The sequence below is a fragment of the Cinclus cinclus genome, chromosome 9, assembly GCF_963662255.1.
Source record: "Cinclus cinclus chromosome 9, bCinCin1.1, whole genome shotgun sequence".
NCBI classification, from domain to species: domain Eukaryota; kingdom Metazoa; phylum Chordata; class Aves; order Passeriformes; family Cinclidae; genus Cinclus; species Cinclus cinclus.
The window spans coordinates 18,009,608-18,023,713 of record NC_085054.1 but is presented as its reverse complement, the minus strand read 5'-3'; the positions used below and the strand labels follow the sequence as shown (position 1 = coordinate 18,023,713).

The 14,106-nt window shown below is 39.3% G+C and overlaps 1 protein-coding gene across 2 annotated transcripts in view; it reads left to right on the top strand.

Moving 5' to 3' along the window:
• CLASP1 (cytoplasmic linker associated protein 1) overlaps window positions 1-14,106 on the top strand; it is a 168,529-nt gene that overhangs the window by 80,263 nt on the left and 74,160 nt on the right. For both annotated transcript variants that reach the window (XM_062498278.1, XM_062498277.1), the window contains exons 11-19: window positions 346-438; window positions 1,766-1,911; window positions 2,668-2,803; window positions 3,529-3,599; window positions 4,571-4,630; window positions 5,344-5,421; window positions 6,911-7,078; window positions 7,872-7,921; window positions 9,089-9,259. In XM_062498278.1, coding sequence (XP_062354262.1) covers window positions 346-438; window positions 1,766-1,911; window positions 2,668-2,803; window positions 3,529-3,599; window positions 4,571-4,630; window positions 5,344-5,421; window positions 6,911-7,078; window positions 7,872-7,921; window positions 9,089-9,259 — 973 coding nt within the window. The remainder of the gene's footprint in view (window positions 1-345; window positions 439-1,765; window positions 1,912-2,667; window positions 2,804-3,528; window positions 3,600-4,570; window positions 4,631-5,343; window positions 5,422-6,910; window positions 7,079-7,871; window positions 7,922-9,088; window positions 9,260-14,106) is intronic.

Below are 14,106 nucleotides of genomic sequence, written 5' to 3'. Positions count from 1 at the left end.
CTGGAGCTTTATATTTGGTGAACAGCACATGTGTCCACTCATGATGATCTGTAGGTTTTGACTAATATAGCTACCAGGAGCTGCAGGAATGCTGCTTAAAATTGTGAAACTATAATAAAATAATGAAATATGATCCTTTAATCATCTTGTGATAATTTTTAAATTTTTGGTTGCAGGCAGTGGGTGTAAATTCTGTGCATTGTGCAAAGCCAATAGTGTCCAAGGCTAGCACATGATGTTTAAACATTGAGGAGCAAAGGCGCCATAAGAATGTAGTTAGGAAGTGATCTGATTTTTATGCAGTGAATCCTTCTTTACAGTGCTACTCTGTATTTCAATTTGTAGATTTATTCCAGCCGGGATCTTGAGGAATCCATAAACAAGATCAGAGAAATACTGTCAGATGATAAACATGACTGGGAACAGAGAGTTTCTGCGGTAAGTAGTGAATTTAGATTGGATCTCTATTAATACAAGCCTTTTCTGCAGTTAGTCCCACTGAGGGTACTGGGAGAACCTCAGACTAAGGCTGGAGTGTAGTTTTAGTGGTGAGCACCTGCTATGTACCCCCAAACTTGAGGGAAATATTTCCTTGTGAGACTGAATTTATGCCACATTTGTGAGGGAAATTGCTATTTGATATACAAGAGTCTGTTGAGACAGCATCAGGTTGAACTGGAAGTTGTGCAGAAAATCCAGGTGCAAAGCTAGAAATTTGCTAGCAGGTTATAAAATTAAAATGTCAAGTCTTATTCAGAATATCTTAAAACTTATCTGATAAGGCACAAAACTACTTTGCTTAAAGAACTTGCTTATACTTCTACAAAAGGGACGTGTAAAATAATTCAGCAAGAATTTGCACATTTAAGTTTTGAATAAATAAATATGACTGTGGGAAGTGTGGAAGTGGAAAATTGGATGTTATATGCATGTCAAGACTGAATATTATTTACTGAGGTGAAATGTGTTTTCATAATACAAATAGATGCATGGTCTTGTGTGTACAGTAGAGTTTCATCACTGGTGTAGCAGCTTTGTCAAACCCTGTATTACAGATCTGAGTGGCAGAGTGGGCTGATTCAGCTTACTTCTGTTTATTTTTATTTCTGTATTTAGTAACAGGGAGCTGAAATTGAGGCCACGTGCATTGGTGCACAGGAGGGTTTGTGAAGAAGATTGTCTGTAGTCTCAGAAAATTGTCTGTAGGATGAGATGGTGGTCCCTGTAATATTAATAGGAAATTTCTCCTTTTGATGGGGTCAGGGTTCCACTTCTGCTAAAGCCAGATAACTTTTCATGAAGTCAATGGACACATTCTGGATATAAGCCAGTATTACCCAGGCCTGAGTGTGAACCATGCCCTTTAAGTCTAGGTATCTTTTTAACACAAGAGTCAGCTGTAAGATTACCTAAACATTAGAAGCTGCTGTAAATAGGGGAACAAAGGAGAATATTTAAGATACTGTTTGGTTTAAAAAATATTGTTTGGGAGATTAACTATACAGTTTGAGTAGCTGTGTGGAACTCTCCCGGATTTCTGTAAGTTAAGGGTGTTTAGCTTATTGTACTTATTATGTTTACTAACCATGGGTTGAATATAAAATAGGAAATCATAAAATTACTTGGCCATCAAGAATCAACTTCATCAATGCATGTTGATGAATAATTGCACAAGAAATCTGGAACCAGGTATTGGTCCGGAACATAACTGCCCTTACATTTGTTGCTCATTAACAGTCACTGATTTCTTTTATGCTCCTAACAGTTGAAAAAGATCCGCTCCTTACTTTTGGCTGGAGCTGCAGAATATGATAACTTCTTCCAACACTTAAGACTTTTGGATGGAGCATTTAAATTATCTGCTAAAGATCTGCGGTCTCAAGTCGTACGAGAGGCTTGTATCACGTTAGGGTAAGTTTGTTTTCTATGTGTGTTTGAAATGTGAAGTAGAAGAAAAAGAACAGGCACTGGTTAAAACATGATTAGGATGCAGCTAGTGGAGCTAGTGCTATATAGTTAATGGTAGAACATTTTTCTGCATCTGTTTCGAACCCCGTCGTGTAGGCCACTAATTGTAATTCTGCCAAGCCGTGTTCCTGAGTACTAAACAATGCTGGTGTGGGTACACAGAATGAATGAGCAAGCCATGCCTTCATGCACAAGTAGGGAAGCACTGAACAATGAAGCTGGAAATGTTTATGTTTTGTTCTGGTTTGGATTGAACTAGTTTTTATTTCTCATGGTCTATCCTTTGTGAAATACTTGAAGGAAAAGGGTGCTGCAGTGTTTCTGACATGTTTTTGTTTAAATATATACATATTAAGCCAAAACAGGGAGCTTCAGAGAAGTTGTAATATAAACTAGCAAAAAATGTTCTATCACCTTTGTTCCCATTTGTTAGATAATAAATTTGTAGCTCTGCTAGTTACTTTATTTTGTGCTGACCCTACTGTTTCTCAGGGTTCCGATGAATATAGGACACAAGTTTTAAATAAAAGGAAAGGAACTGTTTTTTAAAACATGGTGTTATCTGTCCTTTGGAGTTGGAGAGGAGGTGACAGTTGCAAAGATTGAGGTGTCAGATGTGCTTATGTCAGATGTTCTGTACAAGTCTGACACGCTTTATCTTCAGCTCACTTACCAGCATGACTTCATTCTGTTTTTCAGACATTTGTCATCAGTTCTGGGAAACAAGTTTGACCATGGGGCAGAAGCCATCATGCCAACAATTTTTAATTTAATTCCAAATAGTGCCAAAGTCATGGCCACTTCTGGTGTTGTAGCAGTTAGATTAATCATTCGAGTAAGTATACATCAAAAGGGAATAGTGTTATAATTTCTGAACACTGCCGTGTTTCTGATGAAATATGAATGCTGCTGCAATGAAAACAAGATTAAGTGCCTAATCTACTTTTCTGATAGTGCTGGGCTTGGCTGTCTGAGATGCTCTACAGCCTTGTGCAGATGATGCTTGTTAAGCTCTGCCAAAATAGTAGGAGAAATGTTTCTTTTTGCAGGGAAGGATATTTCCATCCCTCTAAGAGCTGAGCAAACATTTTTCTTTGAAAGGATTTTAGACCAGCCTTGCAGCACAGACTCATTCTCTTAATTATGCTCTAAAATATATCACAGACTGTCCATGTTTCTCAAAACTCTTAGTTCACAGTGGTGACTTCTGCCTTGTGATTCATTGGCTAAGCTGTAGGTAGCCTGATGTCTCTCAAGTTGTCACTATTTGCAGTTTAGATTCTCCTGCAGTGACTTCAGCTCCTTGACTCACTAGAGAGTGTCATTATAGAAGAAAATCAAGTATCTGTTAAAGGTATTTTAGCTGATGAATTGTAAAATATTTTTAATATTAAAAATCCGTCCATATCTGTTAGTGTTCCTTTATATAGCGGTTCTGTTTTTAAGATTTGAGCAACAGTAAGGATCTGAATACTGAGCTCAGGTGGCTGAAGGAGAATGGTCTTTCATTCTATGGAATTGTGTAAAGATTTCTTCCTGTTCTTGTTTGTTTTCTTCCAGCACACGCACATCCCTCGGTTAATACCTATCATAACCAGTAATTGTACTTCCAAGTCTGTTGCAGTTAGAAGGTGAGAATTTAGTTTGCATTTACTGGTTGTTACTAGTGAATAGGTGCTTTCTGTGAATGTAAATGTATTTGTTGGTATTTGTGAAAAAGGTTGAAAATACACTTACTTATTATTACATCTCATTTTTCTCCATGATTTGAGTTCAAATTCAAACTCAGCTATCCTGTATAAACTGCATCACTGTAGAGGAAAAGGCATTTTTCCACAAGGAGAAATGGTTTTTAAACTAATTGTTGTCCTTACATGTTGTTATAACAACATTATTTTGGCATTTTTACAGACACCTTCCTATTCCCCACTGCTGGCCATTACAGTGACTTGTTTTCATTGAGCCAGTAAATCAGTCTTTCATGGAAGTATCATCTGGAAGGGAAGTTGGACTGAATGGTCTAATGGTCCTGTCTGCACTTAAATCTAAGTGCTTCGGTCCACTACCTCACTGGGAGACTCTTGCCTCCTCCATATACATTAACTGGTTCTCTTTGAGTTAGACAAAAGGAAGGGCTTTGTGGTTGCTGTATTCAGTGATAAATCTTGAACACATTTCAGCACACTTGTGCCTTAAGATTCTTGAAGTGAGGAAGGGAGATTAAAATTGGAAAGGTCTGTCCCCACATGAGGCTAACTGTGAGGTTTGTGTGTGAAGACTGGACTAACAGAGAATCTGTGTCAGTCTTCTGGGCCTGTATCCTGTTTAATGAAAAAGGAAGCTTCCAGGATTGTTGTATGGCAATCCCTTTCTTCAGGCTTCTCCATGCAAGCTGCCTCCAATTAATACTTGACACTGTTTACTAATTTTTTTTTTTTTTTTTTTTAGTGCTTGTTGGTATTTTTATTGGGGTCAGCACTGAATTTTTAACACTGTCCCAAAGAGCTTCCTAAGCAAAGATGGATGTTGCTCAGAGTCAGGTATGGCAAAGCCAGTGTGCCTCAATTAACTTAAACTCAACATTTCTTCTGTCTCCTCTCAGGCGCTGCTTTGAATTTTTAGACTTGCTGTTGCAGGAGTGGCAAACGCACTCCTTAGAAAGGTAAGTTCTGAATACAAGTGGGTTTGTTCTCTTCTACTTATTTGGGGAGAAGGAGATAATTTTCTGCATCATTCTGGAAAAAGGATCACTTAGGAGAGATTATATTAGGTAGCTGTAGTGGAGATGTTTTTGCCATCCAAAACAAGCATGTATGCACATATACCATTTGTTTTGTAGTTCAGATTGTGGTGAATATGTATCCTATGCCAGCCTTGGAAGACCTGGCTGAGCAAATCCCTGAACTCAGTAACTTTTGTGTAACAATTTTCTTTCCTTTTTGCACCCTGAACTGAGATGGTGAGGTGAAGTCTGCTGCATTCTTATCAGGAGCTTCTGAGACTCCTACATTACTGCAGACTAGTAACCAGTTGAAGTAATTGTGTGAGGAGAGACTGGGACTCAATTTCAATAGCCCTAGACTGCACTGGACTGTTTAGGGCTTAGGAGACTGTTCTTGAGTCCAGGCAGTTTGGATAGCTATGTAAAGGTCTATGAAGAATGCTGCTAGCTGTTTTCCTAGATAGCAGTGTGGTTGAAATAAAACTGACTTGTAAGAATAAATAAATAAAGGTCATAAAACATCCTTGATGGAAATGAAAGGATGTGGTGAACTGTTTGTTCCCAGAAACCAAGGCAAAATCAAATTAGTCATTTGTTTATAAGTGTGGCACATCTTTCTGAACTGCTGGATAATATTTTCTTTCTTATTTCAGACACATATCAGTGTTAGCTGAAACAATAAAGAAGGGAATTCATGATGCAGACTCTGAAGCCAGGATAGAGGCAAGAAAGTAAGTGGAAGCTGTTTTTGGTGCCTCTTCTTCCTCCCCTTCTTTGCCTTGTTTTCTGAGTCAGTAGTATTGCATGGTTGAGAAAAAAATCTCCTGACTTCCCAGTTGATGGAAAGAAGAGAGTCTGAGGGGTGACCATTGTGTAGTTACTTGAGGAGGGCAAACAGTGAGGGAGGTGCTGATCTTTTCTTCCTTTGATCTGGTGATAGACACGTATTTTATGACATAGAAATAAATATTTCATGTATATCTATGGGAAATGTTAATATTTGCATTTCGTTTTATTCTTTTGAAGATCTTGCACGTTTCTATTAATATGATCATACTTATGGTAGTATGTTGGTGTACCAGGATCATGCTCTTCTGAACAGAGCACTACAGGAACATTTTTCTGCAGAAAGAGGATGGTGTAAAACATGAAAACAGTGAACGATAAATTTTATTAATCTAAATGCTGTGTTTTAAGCAGTGGTGTTTCACAGTAGGACTGCTTAAATCCTTTTGAAAGGCAGCATGTCCATCACTGAAAATTACAGTAGTCAGTGAGACTTCACAGCAGGTGACTAGTTAAGCTGAATAGACAGCAAGGAGAATGGCATGGGACTTCAGAGAGCATGGTTGATTTTCTCTTCCCATGTTTATTAAATAGCAGCGTGGCTGATTGTGAGACAGAAATTTGTTTTCTTCTTGTGATGTCAGAATGCATGTGGCTTCTCTGAGGACTGGCTGTCACACACAATTTTTGATTCATTTGAGCTAATGATCTTACTCTTAAGCTGCCCATTAGTTGCCCCCTGAAAAGTACTGAGAGTCTTCATCTCCTTTGTGCCCCAAGAGTGAATGGTGTTTAGCCATCAGCCAGGAGATTTGGACCATGGAGAAATTCTTCCCTCATCTTAAAATGCTCTTTTATTTTCATCATGGCATTGATTCCAAGCCCATGCGAGCATCTCTTTCCTTTTCCATATTTTACTTTTTTCCATAAAGACAGGCAGCAGCCTCAACTCAGTACAGAGACGTGTCTCTGCAGCATTCTTGAAGAGCTGTTGGTTGAACTTAAGGAAGAAAACAGCAGTTGGTGCTTTCCTGAATCAGGCCCATTCATGTGTGTTCTGCCTTTGGCATGTTTTGGAAGTAGCTACTGCCCACCCAGTCCCAAACTAGTGTCAGTCTTGTGAGCCTGCAGTCTCCCATGTACAGTAGACAGCTGGAGAGATGAGGGTTTCTGCCCCAATACAGCTTTGTTGGCTACGCCTGCTTTTACAACAAATGGTTCTTTAATTTGGTTTGTCTTCTGTGCAGCTGTTTAAGTAATACAATGGTTGAAAAAACTGTTTGTCTTAAATGTGTCAGGGCAGTGGGTGCTTGAAATGACTGGGCTAACGAGGCCACCAATGGGGATAGTGAGAAGGGCTCTGGCTGTGCCAGTGCACCACAGCCTGCTAAAACATGACAAGGGTGTGTTCCCAGTGCTGTGTGTCATTTCCAGGTGCTACTGGGGTTTCCATGGTCACTTCAGCCGAGAGGCAGAGCATTTGTACCACACCTTGGAGTCTTCCTATCAGAAGGCCCTGCAGTCACATTTGAAGAACTCTGACAGCATCGTGTCCTTGCCACAGTCGGATCGCTCCTCCTCCAGCTCCCAGGAGAGTCTCAAGTAAGGCTTTCTGTGTCACTACCTCCATTAAAACTCTTGCTGACAGACAGCTCCATTGAATTGAAGGGAGCCATCACGTTGCTTTGTCTCATCTGGTCATTATTTGGAATCTACACTTGGTTACTCCAAAATGTATTTATTTTATTTATTTATTTATTTATTTATTTATTTATATTTGCATAACACTATATGAACAACAAAACCCTGTATTGGCTTTAAAATATAATCATTATCTTGACTCCATAAATATTTTTCTAGGAAGCTATTTGTGCTGAGCAGATACTGGTAGTTATTCCTTTCAGGTGCTTAGAACAGTGCTTAGATTGAAGTTCTGCCTTTAGCATTAATCCTAGAGGTGTAAGTCTGTCTCTTTCCAGACAAAAGAAAAAAAATGACTAAATTAAACTTGAGATGTAACTGCAGACTCATTATGTAACTCTTATGTTGAATGTAGGTGTTTTAGCTGCTCTCAGATATACAGTCAACTTAGGCTCCAAATAGCTGTGATTTGAAAAATGTACATAACCTACTGGTGTGACTTCTTAAATCTACCAAAAGTGTTCTTAAAAATCTCCTTTTGCACAAATAATGCGAGTACTAATTTATTTCTTAATGCTTTTATAAATAATTTCATGATGGTGCTGTATTTCTTAACCAACAAGCTTTGGTACTTTATTCCTGCATATAAATAATTTCTTGTTAACTTAATTGTCTACTGAGGGAACAGAATTGTACTGCTCTTCATGACTGAAGTATAAGTTTTATTTTAATAAGTGTTTGTATTAACTTCCAGCCGTCCACTGTCTGCCAAAAGAAGTCCTACTGGAAGTACAACATCAAGAGGTGAGAACAGGAGCTGAAAAATGTGCTCAGGTGTTGCTGGGGAAGTGTGATATTGTAATATACAAAAACCAGCTTTGATCACTGCTGCTCCCTAAAATGGCAGCTCAGGATGTAGAAATTTTGATTACTCTTGGTTTTTACACCATATTCTGTGCATCAACTGCTGATAAAATAATGCTGTTAAAAGAGGTTAGTAAATCAATAATTTCTTACACCTGAAGGGAAGTCTAAAAAGCCTTCACAATTGTAGCCAAGGCACGTTTGACTTTGTAATAGCTTAAATAAACTGCTGCTGATGCTAAGACATGCAGCTACGTGGTCTAATAGTGCCTTCAGTTTTACAATGTTTGTTACTTACTCTCTGTGGTTTCAACACTTACTGGAGGTGTCTGCACAAAGTCCTACAGTGTTAAATTCCATCTCATTGCTAATCTGTTGTTCTTGTCAGATGGAATATTTAGGTACAGCTTTTCTGTCCTGAGTAATACATTTGAATGTAGAATACATAGAATATATTCGAATATAGACAAAACTTCTTTGATAAAAGATAAGCTGCCTTTTACACCTGACCAAGGTTGGGTTCTGGCTGATTTGTCTGTAACTACACCCTACTGAGACCTTTGATTAAAGGAGATGTTGTTGTGTAACCTACTTGACTGTGCACACAAATGCATGTTTGCTTGCAGCTGAGTAGTCAAGCTTCATGCTTAAGAGGGTGAGCATCAACAAGTGATGGGAACAACGATCCTCATGAGAAGATGAGGTGTTGGGAAGGAAGTTATTAGAACCTGGACTGAAGGACCTGCAGGTCTGTTTTGGCCAGTAACTCTCACAAGCCAGCGATGGGTACTGTGGTTGAACTTTCCCATCTAGATTCTGTTAGAAATTTCTTTTTACTGGCCTGACAGCCTTTTTTTATCTTATCATTTAGGCTTTTAGAACTTGATAAAGTTCTTAGAGGTAGCATCAGGGCAGCATTGATGAAATATCTTTGCAGGCAGTGTGGGGAAGCCCACATTGCCCTGATAAAGCATTCTTAGTTGATATATTTCAGTGCCAGCAGGGAGTGTTAAAAATAGTACTTTAAACTGCTTGTCAGGCTCTTTGAAGCACACAGCTCAAAAAAATTAATCTTCTTTATTCTGGATCTCCCACTCCCATCTGCAGCATCTACAGTAAGTACAAAATCTGTGTCAACACCAGGATCTCTGCAGCGATCCCGCAGTGACGTCGATGTGAATGCAGCAGCTAGTGCCAAGTCAAAAGTGACGTCTTCTGGAGCATCCACCCCCTTCAGTTCTGCTGCAGCCTTGCCCCCAGGGTCATACGCATCACTAGGTAAATCTACATGTTCTACTCCTGCAGTTAGTGATCTTTGGTAGCAGAAAGTGCCCTGCAGTTCTATTGGAATAATAAACTCTGACTAGAAGAACGTATCTCTGAGATAGTTACCAGCTCTCCAGGATCAGTGTGTGATCTCTTGCTCTTTGGGATTAAGGAAAAAAATTACAACAGAATTTACTTGAAGCAACAGTTTTGAATTATGTAATAATCTGCGTCTCACTCTTCTTTCTGGGGAAAAGCAGAACATACTATGGTTCTGGGATGTTGCTGAGGGCCATGCTACTCAGTTCCTTTAGTCATGTTCCCCTGTCTCTTTCTTCTTTTCCTTCCCTCCTTTCCTGAAAGTGGTTTCTGCTTTGAATAGTACATCTTAGTTGAGTTTGCTCCCTTTCTGTTTCACAAAGGAGAAAGAGAAGCAAAGAGGAGGTCAGCCTTGCCATGTCATCAGACAGGATATAAGTATCTGTTGCGTATGCTGACTCTTTGGGTTATAGCCACATGTCACATTATTCCCTCAGAGCATTGTATATCGCCTTCAGGTGTCTCAGGCTTTCTTAAAACAAACTTTGCTTTGGATCTTTCTCTCCTGGAGTTGCCGTTGAAGGAGTCACAGAGGAGGAAATGCAAGGCAGTGATTGACAGTATTTGCTGAGCTTCATCTCAGCAGAGAGCAGAGTTTTGAGCAGACCTGATCACCTGAGCTCATTTCTCATTCTGCTGGTTTCACACTGATCTAATTCCGGACTTGTCATTGATTTTCCTTTACAACAGGGAAGAAACTCGGGGATCTGTGCTCTTGATTTAAGCTCTATACATTGTCTTCACTGAGTTAGTTGAGGAATTTCTTCATTTGATGTAGGGCATTTGCTCTTTAACCTGTTAAAAAGTAAGTGGTGAATTATATAGGGACAGTTTTTATGGATTCCTTTTTCAGACCAATTTCTTTCATATCTGAAATGTTGGCTTGGATGTGTTGTATTCAGTTCCGGAGTTGAATTCTTACTCTGATTTAAATTGTTTGTACTTGGTTCAAGATGCAGATACATTGCAGTGGAAGTGTAATTACAGAATGTGAAGATGATCACATGATGGTGGGCTTACACTTTTGAGTTGGGCTGCACTCTGAATTCAGTGGCTAAACTGGCTTCAAACGGTCTTATGTCAGGAGGAGGAATGAAGAGGGAGGAAGTACCTACTTAAAGCTGACTTGGTCCTTGAAGCTTGGAGACTGATTCCAGTGTCATTTGTGTTCTTTAGCCAGGTTCTAGGAGAAAAGTAGCGAATTCACTCTTAAGTGGTGCAAACATGGCTGCTGCTGAAGGATCCTGCTTCCTTTTTAGCTAATAGGGACATTTATCACCTGCACACTTCCATGAGAGCAATGGTGAGGCAAACAACGAAAATGGAGTTGAGCAAAGATTGGTTGTTGCAGGAGGAAAGACCTGCAAGTGTTTTCTTCCAATACATCAAGGTTTGAACTGCTGCTCAGTCCAACTTTTTTCATTTCTTTATTTTTAAAGTATTAGGTTTTTTTGCATATTTATGTAGCTATTATATAGTGCCCACTTCTGTTGATGTTACTGATTTTTCCCTATTAACCCTGTCCTTACTTTTCTTTAATTTGCCTAAAGATGGTACTACCAGTAAAACCGAGGGTAAGCAGTCTCTCTGTGTAACTGAGGTGTGTCCACAGTCGTACCACCCAACCTGGTCTCTGTTCTCAAAGTGTTACCTGGTTCTCATCCATGTTCACTGGTGACCTGCATGAAGTGTTGCATGGTTGTCCTGCTCATTTTGATGCCATGGGGTATTCCTCACTTTCTCTTTGAGCTCCTCCCTGCTAATAACCATTAGTCTGGTTTTATGACTCCGGTCACTGAGTTGTTATGTGGGTTTCTCTATTTAAAGCAATTTCTTTTGGTTGAAAGTGTGACCTGTGTATAGACTGAAAAAAACCCAAGAAAAACCCAAAAACTCCCAAACAACACAAGGCTTGTGATTTCTTCTTGATGTGTAAAGGTTTGCTGTGTTTTTCCATCCAAAGCTCAGGTCACAACTGCCAAATGCTTTCAGGAAAAGACTGGGCAGTGAGAGAATTGAATGAGATGATCACATGGCAGAAAAATGAGGACAGTAAACAATGATCTCTAGGGAAGGAGTATTTAGTCAACCTCTTTAAACCTGACCTCTCTCTTTTTGTTGTTAACTGTCTGAGTGAGATGGTTTGCACCAAAGACAGCTGGAGGAAAGGCTTTTTTTACTAGAACACTGAGCCTGCTAGTTTGGGAAGGATCCCAGTCTGTTTTTCTGGCTCATTGTCAAAATTTGTTCTTTATTTCTTATTTCATGAGCAAAAAAAGATCACTGGGAAATCACTTTTTCTGAGGTAGACAGGAGTTGAAAACAAGAATGTTTTCTACACAGAATGAAGATACCACATTTTCCAGCAAAGCCTTTTTTTTTCCCCAGTGCGAGTCTCTTTTCAAGGGATCTATTACTGTCTTGTGGGACTGTGCTCGTATTTTTGATGGCTGCTTGTATTTGGATGTGGTGGTCTGAGAAGTGCCACTGTGCTGTTGTGACATCTGTGTTACTTTCCTTACTGTTAGTGATGTGTTGATTTATTATTTGGAGGAAAAGGCCTGTACCATTTTTGGAAATGGTACTTAGTGTTGAGAGATGAGCTGACCTCTGCATCTTGAGCAGGAAGTATTTGTGTTTTGTGGTCTGTCAGTGGTAAGGAATATGAAGTTATCCTGAGACCTGTATTTCTAAATCAGTCATGAGATAGGTGAAAATTCCAAGTTGTGTAATAACCAATCTTTTTTCTTCTCTCTTTTTTTTTAATTGTTTAGCATTTTATTTCTTTCCTTCATTTTATCTCTCAAACCTATCTATTTTTGGCCTACGTTTATAATGTTGAAGGTTTAATGTTTTATTTGAAATACCATATGCAGCTTTCAGTCCTCTCCTTGGCTATAATAATGTTTGCAGAGGCCTGTTAAAACAGCTGTCCTGTGGAATACCTCTATTTTTAGTTTATTAAATACTTTATTGTCATGATGCAAAAGGGTGGAGGTTTTATTTGGTTACTGTTTTCAATTCAGTTACATTAGAAGCAGATTGGATTTGGTAAAAATCTGTAATACAAACCAGCAAGTTGCTTGGGGCAGGGAAGATTGAGATGAACTTTCAGAAACTGAGTTTATTATTCCTTAAGTTTTAAATGCCATGTCTTTTACCTTCTTTTTGCTGTAGGATTCTCTCTTTTTTGAGGGGGACAATCAGGGAGGATTAAATACATATTGCACTGTAGCCAGAGTACTTCAAGAATGAGTTTAATCACTGTTTGAAACTCTTCATATTTTTCCTTTAAGATAGTTCAGGGAAAAAAAAAAACATTTTTTCAGGATTTGAGTGTGTCCTTCACTGAATCATGAAGCTGAGTAAGGTCTTCAGCCAACTCTGTCATCTTGCAGATTGAGTCAGGAACTACAGAGAAGATAAATGTTGTATTCTTGACATAAATGTAAAAATTAAGAGGGTGGGGGTAGAGAAACATCCTCTTGCTCTGGAAACAGAAGGAAACAGAACATAAAGCAGAAATGTAATCTACAGTCGTGCTCCTGTGGTTTGTTTTGGGGTTTTTTTTGCAGGTCACCAGTAAGTAATTTAAGAGAAAATTCCTGTGTCTTTGTGTGGTTCAGTTTGACATTAAATCTGCTGTCTGGTTCCTATCATGGCTTTCTGTAGCTGCACTGTAAAATTCTGCACATTCCCCTCAGCTGGGAGCCAGCATTGTGTGGACTTGGCAGTTCCCATCTGCTTTGCCCTTAGTTCTTCTCATGGTTTGGTTTGGAGTCAGGCAGCTTAAACAAAGGAGCAAGATAAAGTAGGTAATGCTGGTGTCAAGAATGCTAACTATGAGCTGAGTATCAGTCCTTTGGGTTTAAGTTGTGACATCCCAACAACTGGAAAATGCTGTATAAGTGCAGTTCCTTATGGAAAGGTAGGTGAGTCTGTATGCCAGTGGGGACTGTGCAGGTCTTCATGCAGTGCACAGATGTGCCTTGATTGCCCAGATCCTTCATGTGTGGGGATCTTTTGAACTGCTTTAAGGGCTTTACCCACAGAAAGCTCAAAAGAGATAAACCTTTACAGTCTTGATCTTCACAGCTAGTGCTAGGGAGGTGGCACTTGTGCCATGTTTGTTGTACCTGATTAAAAGGAAACCTTAGAAAAGTTTCTGCTTATTTTATCATGAAACAGCTTTTCAAGGAATATTTTAAAAGGGTGCATGATGCTGACTTTAATTAGAATGGTTCAGAGCATTTGTGTTACCCTTTTTCAAGGCAAGCATAAAGTGAAGCCCTTCCCACAAAGCCTTTCTCCAAAAGGGAAAGCATAAATGCTGATTTGACCTGTGACTGGCAAGTTCAAAACAAAATCAGCAGTTAGCAGTCAGTGGCACAATTTTTAATAGTTTTTATTATTCACCAGAAAGGCAATAAAATGGGGTTTGTTCCAGTTTTCAGGTAACTTAGGCTCAGGTGGACACATTGAGTGCATTATCAAAGGCTTTGGGAGTAACACAAGTTTAGAGAAATCACCATTCCTGTTTTCTTCTATGCCTTAAAGCTCTCCCTTGTCCTTAAGGGTGAGGCTTAATTCAAAACCTCTGTGTCTGACAGTGGTACCTTACACAGAACTGCTCAGGTAGTAGGTTTCTTATTTTTCTTGCTCCATCCCTTTGCAAGTGCTGAGTTGATTTGGCTGTTTGTTTGTGTAGGGCAAAGTGGACTCATCACTGAGCCCTCTGCTTTGGTGGGAGAGCTCATGTA